This window comes from Falco punctatus (assembly GCF_963210335.1).
Source record: "Falco punctatus genome assembly, chromosome: 8".
In the NCBI taxonomy this organism is placed as follows: Eukaryota; Metazoa; Chordata; class Aves; order Falconiformes; family Falconidae; genus Falco; species Falco punctatus.
The window spans coordinates 3,917,273-3,934,589 of NC_137588.1; the positions used below are offsets into that span (position 1 = coordinate 3,917,273).

At 46.5% G+C, this 17,317-nt stretch overlaps 2 protein-coding genes across 4 annotated transcripts in view; one reads left to right on the top strand and one right to left on the bottom strand.

Moving 5' to 3' along the window:
• Positions 1 to 17,317, bottom strand: part of LOC308068755 (uncharacterized protein) — an 80,121-nt gene that overhangs the window by 21,947 nt on the left and 40,857 nt on the right. Inside the window, exons 2-4 of one of the 3 annotated variants that reach the window (XR_013930118.1) lie at positions 10,944 to 11,000; positions 8,822 to 9,418; positions 4,043 to 4,089 (exon numbers count right to left, since the gene is read on the bottom strand). Coding sequence is in view for 1 of the 3 variants with exons in the window: in XM_080399902.1 (XP_080256028.1) it covers positions 8,886 to 8,963; positions 9,261 to 9,418 (236 nt within the window). In the remaining 2 variants the exon portion in view is untranslated. Of the gene's footprint in view, positions 1 to 4,042; positions 4,090 to 6,706; positions 11,001 to 17,317 lie in introns of those variants that run through there. The other 2 variants (XR_013930119.1, XM_080399902.1) reach the window with 2 other exon arrangements.
• On the top strand, positions 6,248 to 16,692 carry CAVIN2 (caveolae associated protein 2). The gene is made up of 2 exons (XM_080399898.1): positions 6,248 to 6,698; positions 14,077 to 16,692. Exons 1-2 carry the CDS (start codon positions 6,306 to 6,308, stop codon positions 14,869 to 14,871), a joined length of 1,188 nt encoding a protein of 395 aa, XP_080256024.1. The 5' UTR covers positions 6,248 to 6,305; the 3' UTR covers positions 14,872 to 16,692.

The window sequence follows — 17,317 nt, forward strand, 5'->3', positions numbered from 1 at the left end:
GCAGCAAAAGGAGGTCTCCTGTGCATAACATGATTTAGCCTGGCCGATAAAGTGGAAGTGGATTTCTACATTGCATATTAAGTTCTACCGGATACCATTTGCACAAGAGAGTAAAATTGCAGTTTCATGTTCTTCTATGATGATACATTTCCCGTCAGACAGCCTCATCTCTCTCTTCCTCCAAATATTAAAATTTCTCCCAGCAGCGACTCCACATTTCCCCCCCTCACTCCCATCTTGCCTCGCCGAAGGCTGTTACTCTTGTTTGCAGGGAGTTGCCAGCCAGAAGCCGGGCCCTGGGGTCCCCTCCCGGGGGAGCGGGGTGGGTGGCCGTGGGGACAAGCAGAGCCCTGGCAGGGAGGGTGCAGCACCCCAGGGCCGCTGCAGCAGGAGCGTGGAGCTTCACCAGACAGGGCCTCTCTCCACCTCTCCGAGGCTCACGCTGCCGGTGCACCGGGGACACTCCTGCTGCATCCTCCCACTCCAGCTGCCTTTTCCCCAACCTCCCCCACTGCCGGCAGAAGTCCCAGGCTGCCCAGATCCCAATCCACCTTGCACACAGGTGGTGGGGTTCCACTTGCTCACCTTGCACTAAGCATTCTGCATACCCGCCACGCGGCGTGCGGCCTCCCACGTTGTGTCCGGTGCCCCGGGAGCTGCCAAGCAGTGAGGGTCCTGCTCCCCAGCGCGCAGCCCACCACGGCATGGCACAGTGGAGATCGTGGCGCCTTCCCAAAACACAATGGCTACAGCTGGCGGGGCTGGGCACGCTCTGTGCTGGGTAACGAGTCGGCGGGATGGCCGAGCCCACAGCGGTGGGGAATGGAGTTACCTCTGCTGGTGCCAGGCACTCATGGTGTCCCCCAGGGCTCCGTGCTGGGGCCGGTTCTGCTTGATATCTTTACAGGCAGGATGGACGAGGGGATGGCGGGCCCCTCAGTCTGGGGCTGGCACCCAGCCAGGGGCTCTACAGGGGCAGGGGGCAGGCCGGGCCCAGGGCCCGAGGCCACCGTGTGAGGGTCCCCAGGGCTCAGCGCCGGGCCCTGCCCGCGGGTCACACCAGCCCCAGGCAGCGCCGCAGGCCGGGGCACAGCGGCTGGGCAGGGCCGGGGGGAAAGGGCCCGGGGGGGCGGCTGGGGCCGGCTGGGCAGAGCCCCCAGCCTGCCCGGGTGGCCGAGGCGGCCAGCAGCGCCCTGGCCGGTGTCCGGAGCGGCGTGGCCGGCAGGGCCGGGGCAGGGACCGTGCCCTGCGCTGGGCACCGGGGCGGCCGCCCCTCGAGCCCCGGGGCAGCTTCGGGCCCCTCACGGCAGGGGGGACGCGGAGGGGCTGGAGCGTGTCCGGAGCTGGGCTGGGGGCTGGGGAAGGGGCTGGGGCACAAGGCTGATGGGGGGCGGCGGGGGGCACAGGGGGCTGTAGGCAGGGGGGGTCGGTCCCTTCTCCCAGGGAACAAGCGACAGGACAAGGGGCCACGGGCCCAAACTGCAGCACAAGAAGTTCCATCTGAACGTGAGGCAGAACTTCTTTCCCTGGAGGGTGGCAGAGCCCTGGCACAGCTGCCCGGAGAGGCTGGGGGGTCTCCTTCCCTGCAGACATTCACATCCCACCTGGACGTGACTCTGTGCGACCTGCTCTGGGTGACGCTGCTTTGGCAGGGGAGGGACCAGATGGGCTCCAGAGGTACCTTTGACCCCGACCAGTCTGACATTCTGTGATCTGTGCCACTAGAAAGACCAGTCTGTGGCCAAGGTGGGAAATGGCTTCCCATCAGCACTCTGAGCCTCACTGCCCAGGAACACAAAACCCACTCCATCACCGTGCACGCTGAACCAACCAGCCAGTCTGGCCTCTTCTTCCCCAGAAGCTTTTGGTCGGCTTCATACAACCCTGGATGAAAGGCAGAGGCTCCAGTGGCATGACAAATGTCACTGCAATAGAAGGAGCAGACTGATGGGAGGGAAATGTTACGGTGACCCAGGAGCAGCCCTCAGAGAAACCCTCTGGCAAGAGGTAACCAAGTTTCATGTCCTCAGCCACTCGCTGGGTGCAGACGCTGCTGGTCCTGGTGCTAGTCGATGCAGCATCACTTCTTCCCAGCCCGTGTGTATTCGTGAGGCGCCCACTCTCGCTTGCTGGGCTCCCCTCCCATGGCTGCCACAGCTCCTCTCATTAACCAGCCCTTCACCCACCTGCCTTCACCGAGCTTGATTGCTTCACGCCACACCTTTAAAGTCAGTGGGAGCTTGGACTGAAATTCAATAAGCTGAGGATGACCTGTACGGTCCCTGCCGTTCTTCCTTTCCCTATTAATTCCCCTCTCCTTCTTTTCCCATCATATTGTTTTACCAATTACTCCATGCCTAATAAATTACCACTAATGCTGCAGCATCAAACATTTATTATCCTGAGCACCACGTGACTAATGAGTGAGTTAACCTCCAATTTCTGTCCGTGTAATTCACGCATTGATTTTACATGAAAAGAACTCTTGACTTACATTGGATGACCCTGATAAATTTAATCTCTTTAATGCTGCTTCTTTCTAAATAAATGTAAAATGTTTTCCTCTAGAAAGTTTCTCACCAGTAAAACTTGCATTGCAACTTGGCAAAAAACCTCCTCTATTACTCTGCCGAATAAATCAATAAAACTAAAAGAAAAACCTAAACCTGCATAAAAAGCCTCCGATTCCTCCAAGCGCTGGCAGCTCAGCCAGCCTGACAGCGCAGTTACAAACGTGACAGGTAATCAGAGCTGACAGCTGGTGTCAAAACCCGCAGCTGGAATTTAGCGGCAGGCTGGGATAGGTACGAGTTTGGGGCTCTCTTATTCCTGGTCTCATCACCCCTCCTTTCCCCCATGGCATCACCTCAGGGCCTGTGACCGGAGTGGCAAGGCTGGGCAGGGAGCACAGGGGCAACACAGCACCTCCCAAGCCAGGGGGACCCCGAGAACCCTCTCGCGTGGGTGGCAATGGGCCTTGCAGCTACATCAGCGCCGCCGCCCCTGGCTTTGCTTTACTCTGTCAGAGGGCTAACAGGGAAACCGTGCTTCGGATTCTGTGCTGGCTACCATGGGGTGCTGCAGCTTTTCCCTAGGATGCACACAAGGCTGGGAGTTTTACACAGTCAAAACCTTGCAGAACCTTTGCAGAAGGCTCACGACAGGAGTTAGGGGAGTGACGGCACACCTATCTTCTCTGTCATGCATACGTACCAGGGACAGTGGAACATTGACACAGAAAGGCTCTGGCAGACAGGCTGCAAAGTGCAAACCAGCAAGGGGCTGGAAAGCCAGCTTGTCCAGCAGCCGGGACTACAGCCAGGCCATAGAAAACCAAAGAAAAATTAATTTTGAAAAGAAAAAAAAAAGGTGGGGGGAGAAATTTTACTACAGGAAAGGTACGTAGCTGAGTATGGCCAGGGTTGCTCCTTCCATGGGGAAAGAGAGAGAGAGGAAGAAGGACTGGAGTAGAAACAGAGACAGGGAGGAGAGCTGGGCTTGCAGCTCCTCTGGCTTTGCAAGGGAGAAGGCTGCTGGGAGAGCAAAAGCCTTGAGCAGTGTTGCTGGGAGCAGTGGCCTCCCTCCATCCCTCCCCTCCACCACCGGCATCTCACACCTCTGCTGCAGGAGAGGCTGGCAGCAGCCTGGGCCACCTCTGCTAGAAACTGCCACCAGTTTAGACTCCTGCCCTTCTCCCACGGTGCGCGAGACCCCACCAGAGCAAGGTGAGCAAAAATGCCTCCTCCTCGCCCAGGCTCTTGAGGTCCCGGCCAAAAAGAAGGGAGAAAGCAAGGAAGTGAGCGAGGCAGGAGCAGGGCCAACAGCAGCCATCCTTCGGAAACACACATGGCTCAGGAAGGGCGGATCAGGTAGTGTGCTGAGGAGCACCAGTGGAAGGAAACAGAAGGGATTTGTTTAGGTTGTTCCTTTAAAATATGTCCACTCCCCTCTGAGCCTGCATATTTCACAGTCTCAGCATACTTTCCTTGTTGACAACTCTGGCAGACTCGGTAATTTTTTTTTCCTAAGTGAACTCACTCACCAAAGCATTTTTCAGGCTCCCACAACTGAAGGAATAGAAGCTGCAGCCTGAAAAAAAGCAAGGAACAAAACCAGTCACACCACAGAACTTTCAGGGGCTCAAACATGCAGTGCTTGAAATGGCTAATTCATGTGCGTTATTCTGAAGTCATTAGTTTCTATTCCTTTTCACGGTAAAATAATTAAAATACTTTGTTTTCTGCATACAAAAAAAAAGGGCGGGGGGGGGGGGGGATGAGGATCACAGCCATTTAGACTCCAAGTAGGTGTTTTTAATCTACAGGATGCAGGAAAATTGTGGAAGAATTCTATACACCCAAGTATTCAACAGTAACGCATTTCCACTACCTGAGTATTAGAATTTTATATGCCCAGGTATTAGAAACATCCGCGTTGCAGCGAGAAGTCCTGTTACCAGGCAAACATCAAGAACAGAAGATAAAAAGAAATCTACTGTGCTGGAGAATGTCAGTATATGGATGAGCAACCCAAGTCTGTGCAACTTTGTAATATTTTCCCTGACGATAACAGCTTTGGCTCAGACCTGGGAACAGTTATGTATTATTCTAAATAAACAGCTTGGTATTTCTCCATGCCAAGCAGCTCCGTTTGGTGCTTCGCAAAAGCTTGAAAACACTGTCCCGCTGCCACCACCCCCAGTGCATTGCTATTCCCCCAAAACAGCCCTTCTAGCCCTACGATTTTTTATAAAAAAAAAAATGTCCCGGAGAATCCAGTCTGAGCAACCAGAGCGCCCAGTTAATTGCCACATCACGGGCAGTGAATCGCATCTCCTGGTGCTCCCTCCATCCATCCAGCGGCCCAGGCAATATCGGCCTCAGCCTTCTTCCTTTGAAATAATAAGATAAGAATGAGAAGAATGGAATGGAATAATCATCATCCAAAATATTATTAAAAATAACAATGATAAAAATAATGATGAGGAGGAAGAGGGAGAGTTTAAATACTTACTTTTAAAGACCAGTCTGATGTTGCATGGGGCACTCGCTCGGTGGAAGGACTGCTGGGAGATTTGATTCACCACGTGTGAATATATTTACATATGCTAATTATGATGGTAATTCCTGTACATAATTATCAAGATATTAATAATATATAAGCACAACTATACCAATATTATATTTTTATATTTGCTATGTTGTGTTAATATTAATATATGATTTTAATGATGATAATAGAATTTATTCTAGCAATAACTTAATTTTCTAAAATGTTTTGTTATTATATTTGCTATAGCATATTAACGTTATTATATGATTTTAATAATAGTCATTGTATTGATTCTAGTAATAATTGTTCATTATTATTATATTTACTATGGCATATTAACAACGTACGCTTTTAATACAAATTACATTTATTCTAGTAATAATTTAATTTATATATATTTTTGTTATTATATTTGCTATGGCATATTATTATATTAATAATTATGATGATTCTAGTAATAATTACATTTTTAAATTTTTGTTATATTTGTTATGGCATATTACTATTAATATACCTATATTATTTTAATAATTATGTTGATTCTAGTAATAATTGAATTTCTAAAATCTTCGTTATTCTTATATTTGCTATATCATATTAATATTAATATATCATTTTAATAATAACTACATTGGTTCTAGTAATATCTTTTAAGAACTTACTATATTTGCTATAGCACATTAGTATTAAGATATTTTTAAATAACAACCATATTGATACTCGTAATAACTTTTTATTATTATATTTAATAATATAGTGTTAATACTAATATACGATTATTACATATATAAAAATTAACTTTAGAATTTTTTGTTATTATTAGATTTGCTGCGGCATGTGGATATTAATATATCATTGAAATGATTATTATAGTAGCAGCATCTTAATTGGTAAACAATTTTTTTGTTATCAGCCAAACTCCCGACTGGAGCCGCCCCCCCCCGCCGTGCCCTGCCCCTCCCCCCCCGCCGCCATTCGGCGGTATCTCCTGCCATCTACTGATGCTGCCGCGGCTGCTGCCTCTCGCCACGCGTGGGGCGCGGGTCCCCCCCTCTCTCGCCCCACACGGGGGGGCTACGGGATGGGGGGAGCCACCGGGAGCCCGGCCCCGGTCCCGGCCCGCCCCGGGCGGCCTGGCCGCCCGGGGCGGGCCGGGACCGGGGCCGGGCTCTGCCCGAAACCTCCCCGGGGGAGGGCGAAGGCGCAGCCCTTAAGAGCGGCGGCGGCATCCAGCGCCCCATCCCTGCGCGGCCATGGGGGAGGCGGTGGGAGGCAGCGCGGTACCCCCGCTGCCGCCGTCGGAGGCGGTGGGGGGGCAGGTGAATGCCCTGACCGTCCTGGCCTTACTGGAGAAACTGGTCTCGATGTTGGAAGCGGTGGAAGGGCAACAACGGCAGATGGAACAGAGGCAGCGGGGTTTGGAAGGGGCTGTGCGGGGTATTCAGGGAGACCTAGGGAAATTGTGCCGCAGTCACGGGGCGACCGGGGAAGCGGTGGAGAAGCTGCTGGAGAAGTCGCGGAAGGTGTGCGCCCATACCCGTGCCGTGCGGGAGCGGCTGGAGAGGCAATGCGACCAGGTGCGACGCCTGGAGCAGCATCACGCCCAGCTGCTCCGGCGGGACCGCTTCAAGGTGCTCATCTTCCAGGTGAGAGGCTCTGCGGCCACCCCTGCGCCCCACATCCCTGCATCCCGGCCCCACGAGCTCACTCCTGAACTGGAGGGAAGAGCCCTTTTCTGCTCACTCCTAGCAAACTTGGGGAAAGAGCTGTCTTTGTGCGAACTTGGCAAACTTGGGAGAAAAACCTTCTTTTCATCTTGAAAAACTTGGGGAAGGAGCAATCTTTTGCTAACTCCTAGCACACCTGGGGGGAAAGCCCTCTTCAATTCTTAGCAAATTCAGGAGAAACGCCCGCTTTTACTCTTCGGAAACTTGCAGGGGAAATCCTGTTTTGCTAACTCCTAGCAAACCTGAGGAAAGTTAAGCAGTCTTGTTTGCCAACTCTCTCGGCAAACAAACGTGGGGGGAAAGTTCTTTATCTTTTTGTGAGCTCCTAGCAAACAAGGGTCAAGAGCCTTTTGTTTTTGCTAACTTTTAGCAGACTTTGGGAAAAAGCCCCCTTTAACTCATGGCAAACTTGGAGAAAGAGCTGTTGTTTACTGTTAGTGAATCTGAGGAAGGAGCCCTTGTTTTGCTCTTGACAAACTTGGGCAAAGTGCTGCCTTTTCTTCTCAGCAAACTTGGGAAAGAGCCGTCTTTTACTCATTCTCAGCATACACGGGGAGAAGAGCTGTTCTGTTGTGGATGTTTTTTGGTTTGTGGTGTTTTGTTTTGTTTTTTTAAGCAAACTTGAAGAAAGGGCCCTTTTTTTTTTTTTTTTTTAAAGCAAACTCAGAAAACTTGAGAAAAGAGCCCATTTTGCTAAATCATAGCAGTGCCCCTAGAAACTGCCATCCCATCTGCCCTCAGAAGCAGGAGAGAGACAGCACTGCAGCTCCCTGTCCGCTCAGGCTCACTCCGCCCCGCTTTGCTCCTCAGGCTCTTCTGGCCCATTCAGGGATGAGCTAAAAATGCAGCTAAAAACTCTGCTTCCTGGGAGTCCATCCAGTGATACCAGCAGTTTGCATATTTTCCCCTTTTTAAGCAATGGGCTGGATAGAACACTGCGTGAGCTTTAACTAAACACAGGACATGACTTTCACATCTTTAAAATTAAAAAAAAACAAACAGACCTCCACAACACCCTGGGGGAAGGAAGGAGGGAGAGCAAACGTGAGGCTGGAGTAAGCCGCAGCTCAGGCACATCACCAGCTCCTCATGCTAAGCTTGTCGGCCGAGTCACTAATTCTGCTCCTTGGGTTGTTGGGTGTTTTCTTTCAATTTAAACAAAGCCAAAACAACAGAGCAGTATTAGATTTTAAAAGCTGGCAGGCCTGGGTAGTACACAGGCACTTCCCCCAGAAAGGAAGCTCCCACCTCCCTGCTTATTGTTCTCCCAAATTACAGTCCAGGCTTGTCAAGCCAGAAGAGGAGGAGCTGCAGCCTGTACGAGCACAGTGGTTTCCACCACAGAAGGAATGTGGAAATTATTCCAGGGACTGGGTAAATTAAAAGACACATGTTCTCTGCAGTTCTGCAAGTAATTTAAGATCCATTACTGCAAGTCAAAAGACTGCCATCTCCCAGGCCCCGTTAGCTAATGACTGGCTCCCCCCTCCAGGTTCAGACCTAGACCCTGAAGGTTTCCCATAGGGAGGGCACACCAGCATGGCCTGGGGGAGGTAATCTTGTGGCATTTCCGATACCTCCAAGCACGAGAATTAAGGCCTTGCCATTGCAACTACAGCACCTTCCTCCACAGAACTCAAATTTTAGCATTTTAACATGACATAATGCAGAAAGAAAAGACTAAAACACATGTGTGTGTGTGTGTGTGTGTGTGCAGGGCACTCCGTGTTACCTTGGCTAGGGATCTCCGTTGCTGCTGGCCCGCAGCGGTGATTTGCAGGGACCGGGTGAAAGTAATGGTAAAACTCGCCAAGAAGGTTTGAAGGGTGAAGCAGTATCCCAACAGGGGAGAGCTAGCTTTGCTTGTGTCCTGACACTACGTAGCATCTCTGCAAAGCTAAGGCCTCTCTAAACCTCCAAGTCTTTCCTTAATACCAGATCCTAAAGTGCATAAACCCAAAGCAAACGACACAGGTCTGTGTCCCAGAACGATGGCTAAATAACACCCACTGCTTCTCCACCACCCACCACTGGGCTGGTACCTTTGAACAGCAGGTCTGTTCTTCATTGCTTTTACAAGGATTTAGTTGACTCAGTTCCCACCTCTCACTGGAAAATATGTTGCCGTGGCAGGGGGAGATGAACATAACCGATCCCAAGCCAATGCAGATCAGGAGCACAAGCCTTTGAAAAGAAATACTGCAGTTAAATTCAGTAAAAATATTCATCTGTCCGCCGGGAGTTGCTCCTGGCACTGGTCTGCTGCTAACAGGCAGTGTGGCTGTTTGGAAAACCAGGACAGCCAGCAGCGATTCCCGGGGCGTAGGAGGGTGGCCGGGGTGGGCAGCACCCAGGGCTTTCTCCCGCAGAGCCTGGGAGGAGCTGGGATTTTCCACCGAGGAAGCAGCCGCACCCAGAGGGATAGTGGGTGCTTACTGGGCTGTGCCCAGTGCCTGCTGCTGGCCTGGGCAGGTGCCTTACCTGCGTGCCCACCTCCTTGAAATCGCCCCGTGGGGTCTTCTTACAAGCTGGAGGTGGGATGACCTGGTAGTCAGCAGGGCCACCACCTTGCTGGCATAATTGCACAGAAGGAAAAGCAGAAGGGCTGGCTGCGTTTCTGTCCTGCCCCAAGCAGGAATCTATGGAAAAACAATTGCAGGAAGGAGAAGTTATACTGACGTCAGATTTCTGTAAAAACAAAAGGGAAAACTGGATGTCTGAGGCTTCTCTTCAGCTGGGGTATTCTTTTTTTTCCACTGGAAAAAAAAAAAAAATCCCAAACTTCACACAGCATGTTTCTTGTTAAGACTTGCTTTTCCAGCTTAGGAAGACAGCTCGGCATGAAAATAAAAATACACGTTTGCGAGTTGGTTCTGCGTTCACTGTATACTTCAAACTCCCTGATACTTGATGGGAGCACTGAGCATAGCCAAAACACATGACTGAGCTTCAGCTCTGCATTTTTTGAAACCGTGCTGCTGCCCACCAGCATCAGCTTTCCCTCAGCGTACACGCTGAGAATGAACTACGTTTAGAAAAGTTCATCTATTTACATATTTTCCATTAAAATGCTCTTAGTTTTCTCTCCCTAGACTGTCTGCATATATTTCTTTAATTGGTGACATATTTTCAGGGAGCTCCATTCCAAGCATTTGAGGATGCAAAAGTTATTACAAATGCCACAAGTGACACAGCAATTCAGCAGAACACTAAAGTGACTGTTTTAAAAATCCTTGTTAAGCTTTGGCATTGTTCCCCTCTGTTTTGTTCTCATCACATGATCAGCTTTTTGGTTCTGGTTTGGTGGGGGTTTTGTTTGCTTTTTTAGCTGCAAAAGCAAGATGCGAGATAAAAAAAGGCTCGTGTTTAATTTTTTTTTTTTTTTAATTAAATGTCATGTTTATTAGCGAATAGGAGAGATAAGTCAAAATTACAGCTTGGGGTCAAGTACACTGATATTCAAGTCCCTTCCAGATGCTGCTCTTGGTTTTCATGCTGAAACGAAGCAAGAGGAGGGCACAGGAAATTTGCCATTTGATTGTACCTTGTTGTTTGGGTCGCTCCAATCATCTTTTGAAAAACTCAAAAATGAACAAGTGAGGGAAACAGAAGAATTACAGGCCATTAATGCTATTATCTAACTACTAAATTTCCCAGTGGAGCTTTGCAGGGAGAATACTCTTATATCGACTAATGACAAAAATTCCTCTCGAGGCTCCTAGGACTTGACCCAGCTGTGGTTTGGGCGGCTGGGGGACGGTGCAGCCAATGCCTCAGCCTACACAGGACCAGGACGTGCAGATGGGCAGCTAGCAACCTCCTCCTCCCCACCCTCCTCCCTCCCTGCGGCAGCATCCCGGGCTGCAGAGCATGCATGCGTTTGTCCAAAGGAAAATAGGTGGAGCTATAGCTGTTTTTAGAAGGATTTGTCATCTTTCAATAAATTTCGTGCTGCAAAACAAGTTTTAGACTAGTAATCATTTAGGCATATAACAGCATCTACAAAGTAGAGAGGAGCCTGGACTGCTGTCAGCATGGGAAAATGCCATCTCCCCTTCTTGAAGGCCATGGCCTCGTACATCCAATTAACAGAACCCAAACCAAAGCACACTGATTTCTCTTTTGTAGCATCAGAGATCCAGCACTTCTGAGTAAATTAGTTACCTGTTCACTCCAGCTGTCCAGTTTTGTAGTACACCATTAAGGATCTTATCTTCCTTTCTGGTAAAAGATAGAGATGAGATTATAACCTATAGGAAGTTCCCGAGAACGGCTGATCAAGGCCACAGGGAAGGCACTGATTTTAACTTTGCAAGTATTGTATTAGCAAGAGTTGTTTTACACGGGGAACTTGCACTATTCTATTCATCTCCTATGTGGAAAACTAAAATTCAGAGGAGCTAACTACCTGCAGTCAAGCTCATCTGAGAAAATACAAAGCGCTGTTGTTGAACTCGGATGTGAAAAATAAAAAGATGTCTTGCTTTCTCAGAATTTTAGATTAGATCAAGAAGAAAAGATCAAAGTTCTACTTTTTTTGGCATGGAAAATAGTTGTGCAGTTTGTAACAGTTGGCATTTCTCAGTGTATTGTTCTAGTCTTCCTAAATGAAGTACCAGGCTGCTTGAAAAATGTATCAAAACAAAATATAGCTGTCATATAAACCTGTTAGACCAAAAAGTTACCAATAGCCCACTTACAACATGTTATCAGTAACTGTATTTGAAATGGAAACGTCTGTTCCACCACAGAGCGTTCCTGCTATACCACCACCCTATTTCCAAAGCATCTTTACTTAATTTATTTTCATTTGCATTTTAATTGTTCCTGTGATATTAAGGTCTTTTAGAAACGTGAGATAGGAAAGCAGGTCATTCCCATTTTACAAGCGGAGTAATAGATGCCCAGAGGCTGATGTTTTCCCGGGCCACGCAGGAAGCTTAGATGGAGAGGTGATTTCTTGAATGCCAGTACTGTCCGACAGCCACCTAGGATCTGCTTTTAATTGAATCATCAGCTCATTGTGTAGTGTCTTTTTGTTTGGTTTGTTTTCTCCATAGATACGGATAGTTTGACAGTCTCCTTTCTACTCAGTCACTAACTTGATAAAAATTACAAATTAAAATCTGTGTCCACATTCCTCTAGGGCCTGCACGCGGTACTTTAGTTTAACGTGAAGACTGTAGACAGCTAAACTGACCTTGAGAAGAGCCACACAGGCCCACCTCTGGCTCAGGCCGCACCGTGATCAATCTCATACGGCACCACCTTCCCAGATTCGATACTTTAAAAGTTACAACCCGTCTTCACTCATTAAAATCAGAGTTTTCTACGCCATTCAGGCACTTTCACCTGAACGTTCAGATGTACACGATTACCTAGGTTTGGAAAGAACGCACAAGATACGTGAATTATGCTTTATACTGAGCTCTCACACTCTGGGGAATTGTTTAAACACTGCACCCACTCATGTAATCCACATTTCATTAACTGCAGTGTAGAGAAAATATAAATATTTGTACTGCAGTTACAGCTGCCTTCACTTAAAGCTGGTGCAGGCTGTCTTTGTTTTGTTATCTTGGTCACTGTTGCCGATAGCTGCAACAACATTATAGGTGTCGGGAGAAGAGCGCTGGCTTTATTAGCTTTCATCTGTGCCAGCGTATCTGACTGAAGCCGCTGGGCCAGAAAGGTGTGTGGAAACCATACAAGGAAAGCAGATACCAACTGCCAAAACCCCATCCCTTTTTTTGATGCTTTTCATTTTTATATCCTTGAGGTGTATTCATCAACACGCATGAATCCCAGCACATACGATTATATACTGCGTCTATATGGTATAAAATGATTCTGTTTGCCCATGTGCATATTCCTGAGTACCAGAAGCACTATGAGGTAGTCAGGACTATTTTGATTTTAAAAACAACTATGTACAACATCCTTATACAGCCTTGACAGCAAATTTAACCCAAGCCACTGTTCTCTCCAGTGATCACAATTGCATGCTCAGTCCTGAAATAATGAGCGTGAACTTTGAAGTGCATGTGGCCTTTTTTCCCCTCAACTGTACACTCCAGCCCGCTGGGACAGATCTGAGACTATTACAGCCATTTCACTCAGCACTTACCACCTTCTGTATCTAAAGATAAGTCAGGGCCGGGGGGGGGGGGGGGGGGGGGGGGGAGAAAATCCATATGACCAAGTGATGTTGCATGCACTCTGTCTGAAAGTGATAAAAAAGGTAATGAAAAGAGACTATGCAGATCTAAGGCGTAACAATCCTGAAAGAAAAAGGGAGTGTGCGAGGAGCCTCACTTGCTTTGCATGGGCAGATGCCTGCAAAACCCACCGCAGAACAGAGTGTTTATTGTGCTGCCTCTGAACTCTCGGGGTTGCAGAGCTTCTGCACTCGGCAGTCACAGAGGTCCTTCATTACAAGTTGCAGCATCTGCCTTTGTTCAGCGTGTTGTTTTCAGATACCTGCTTTCTTTCTATGCCCTTTCTTGGTTTGGTTTCTAAAAAGCAGTAATTTTCCTGTTACTTAGAAATGACTACTAGTGTTTTCTAGGTGGTTTTGCGTGCCATAAACTCTTGTTTTTCAAGGAGCCGTCCTGTCCATATTTTTCATATTCACCAATTTACCAACCAAATTTATTAACTTTTTCTGTAAACAGCTGTAAAATAGCACACACTCTATGCATCGTGGACTGCATGGTTTCTCAGTATCAGCAATCCATTTTTAACAGCAACATACTTTTTTCTAAAAATCCAGTGAAAGCCCTAACTGAATTTTGACATCCAAGATACCTCTCAAATGCAACTAACACCTCTGCAGAGATATTTCCAGTCTTTGGCTTGAGAAACTGAAATCTTGGGCCGGGGGGTGGGGAGGGGGGGTATATGACTTCTGTAGGACTAGGCAGGGGTCTGTAGCACAACCCCTTTAGCCACCACACGATCCCTTCTCCCCAGGGATAGGTGTACAACTACACAGCTAAACTCTTATTGCAAGAGTGTCTAATTTAAATGACAAAGAACAGGATTTCCATTCTGTATACATTCCAAGTCCCTCCAAAAGAGAAATCTTACAGCTGACAGCTCATTAGTCTTAAACTTTACCAGATAATGGTTCAGTGGGCTTTGAGTGGCTTGTTACTGGTTAAATATACTGAAACAACAAGAAGCGTTCAGCATTCTTCATCTCACTGAGGGGAGGGGGGAAGCACAGGGTTTGTGCTTTGTTTATTAAATTTGTGCCGTGTGAACTATGAAACTCAAATATTGTCAATTCTTTCAGGAGGAAAATGAGATCCCTGCCAGTGTTTTTGCAAAAGAGCCTATTCCCAGCATTACAGAAGGAAAAGAGGAGCTTGTGGATGAGAACAAAACACTGGAAGAAACCTTGCACACAGTGGAGTTGTGTTCAGATGATGAAATGTTTCATGAGGAAGATGATGTGGATGACAGTGCAGAGGAGAAAACAGAGGAATCAAGAGCTGAGAAAATTAAAAGATCCAGCCTCAAGAAGGTGGACAGCCTCAAGAAAGCATTTTCCCGCCAAAACATCGAGAAGAAGATGAACAAGATCAGCACAAAGATTGTCTCACCTGAACGGCGAGAAAAGATCAAGAAATCGCTTACTGTACATCATCAGAAATCCTCTTCTTCAAAGAGTTCAGCTTTCAAAGTATCTCCCATCGCGTTCAATGTGAAGAAAGCCCGTGAAGGAGAAAGCCCCGCTGAAGCTGAGGACAGACCGACAGAAACTACAAGCAACGACCAAGCTGAAAACGAGGATGAAATGTCATTCGCCGACATGCACTCCGATATGACACCTACCACCTCCCTGGCTGAGGAGGGCAAAGCAGTAGCCGATTCTCTAGAGAAGGAAGGCAGAATGGGAGGGAATGCCAGGATGGACAACAACATTGAGCTGTCCATTGTTGAAGATGATGAAGAGTATGGGGTGCCTCTAGAAGTTTCTAGCCAGAAACTGTACGATGAAAGAAACAACCCAGTCGGCGGGGAAACGGAACAATCTGATGAAGAAACGACCCAAGCAGCTGTCCTGCAGATAGACCACACAGCGTAATCAACCCGAGCCTTCCTTCGCCTTCCCGATGCACAGTTTTACTTAGGCGAGTAACTGGTTTCTGCTACACAGCCAGTCGTAGTAATTCAGCTTCTTCCATCCTTTTCTCTGCAGTGGTAATTTATTGCATCGTGTTGGAATGCAGAGTGAACGAGGTCAATGACACAGGCTGCAGCATGCTCCGTTTTAGGCCAAGTCACCAGTGTTTATGAATTTAGAGATGCTGTCAGCTGGCGTAAAAGACTATCAGGAAACGAGCATGTCTACTAGGAGCAAGCTGGTCAGCTGGCTTCCTCGTAGTAAGGTCAAAGGAACGCATGGAGAGTAGTCAAAACCCAGACTTTTTTGTTCTGCTTTCTTCTCTCAGTATTTCACAGCACTGTGAGTAGTTTTGTATGTAAATGTAGAAATACCAACGAGAACATTTGATTCGGGTTTCCTTGCTATGCTCCGTGAATACCAACAGCCTCAGTAACCGCGCAGTCACGTATGGTCGGTTTGGGGCTTTGCTCCACGATGCTGTATGACTAAAAGAGCAGAGGAAAAGTTGGCTTCATCCATTTCAGTCAGGGAAGGATTTTTGCCAGTAGTCTCTCGCCATTCGCTTAGAAGAAATGACTGTGTTTAGGTGGAAATGAAAAAATGTTTTCTAATCTACCGGAGTTATGGAAGTACGTTAGTGACAAGCATGAATGTATGATCAGTTACTGTACCTTTAAGGGATGAGAAATGGAGAAGAAGAAAAAAAAATAGAAACACAGGAGGAATTTGATAGGAACATGGAGATTGTCTGAAGAAAGTATGAGATGCTATGAAATGTAATTTAAAAAAAAAAGGAAAAATAAAACCCCAAAATATTAAATCTATATTCCCAGCTTAAAGTATATATACTTAGATAACACTAATTAATTTTTAGTCTCTATAGCAATATACTATCAAACTTTGCACCTGGCACAACTTTGTATCTCAGAGTATTTTGAAAATAGCATAATTTATCTTTTTACAAGTATTTCATATATAGAGCTATATCTACACAGAATTTAGATAACTACAGGGATGTAAGGACAATTTTTTCAAAAAAAGTTAAATACTCTTTTAAGCACGTCTAAAAGGGAACAAAGTGTTACGGATTGAACTTCATAGCAGGGATGAGTTTACGTAAGGATGACTCGGCAAAGCCACAGGATTTGATTCTCTGCTAATAACTTTCATCAAAGCCACCTACCTACTCTCAAAATTACCAGTCTGTGATTTTTCAGAATTAATTGAAACTGAGAGGTTACGGGGTAGTTTGTTCACTATGAATGTTCATTCTTGTCACTTAACAAAGTTAAGGGGGAAGGGAGGAAAGGGAAGCATAATGCCCACAACAGTTACCTTACATCCTTGTTTGCTTATGCAGTGGATTATTTTTTTATATATATATAAAAATATATATAAAATTCTACTGATACTTAACATTGCACTAAAAGGTTGCTTCCTTCAACTTGTATTTAGTACCACAAATTACAGGGGAAATAAAAACTACAAAAAACAAAAATATCATTATGATATGATTAACAGGTATTACTCCACAGGGGTAATATCTGTTACCAGTAAATCACACTGGAAGTTAGTTGGTAAGAGCTTAGTGTAGGCGAGTACTATCAAGAGTTAAGCTCTTAAGTGTGTGGTATCATACAGGTGATACTGTCTGTAAGAAAAATCATGGCATAACTCGTGCAGCTATATTTTTATTTTGTATTAACTACAATGGATTTCAATCATTTTTACTTGTAACTAACTACAAAAATGACAAATAAAAGCATAACATAAAGCACAGCCACGTCAGTCTTTGGGAGAAGCAGCCTGAGAGGTTGGCAAAGATGAAATTTAAAGGTCAAGCATTTATTACTAAAGTTCACGTCCCTATTGTACCTATACCATTTTCTTTCTCATCCTCTGCTGTTATTTAGCAACGTGAACAGCAGTGCTTTGCTTTCCAAACACTTGTCAGATCTCTAGCCCATCCAAATGTAGTCAGGCACTTTCCAAAATCTGCTAGCTCCATCTGCATTTTTTATTGGACTGCAGCACACTTCTAATACTTTAAATAGTCCTTAAAGCATATTTATATTGAAGTGTATACTCTGTTTATGCACACAGATAAACTCACGTCTTCTAGAGTGCCACATAGTCTTTAGCAGGCTTAATTTTACTGACAGTCCAAAGAATGCACGTTTAACCTTTATGTAACAGCTGTCAACTTCCCACAGCCACCCAGCGCTAACCAGGAACCCCAGCATCATGTTTACATTTCCCTTTCAGATATGCCTGGTTTGTTTGTCCTGCTAAGCTTTAATGCAAACAATACCCCTGGCCACGCTTTATACAGTTTTAGAGATGCTGAAACGAATCCCATGCGCAGTGTGTTAAGAGCATTACAATGCCATCCAGTAAAACCATT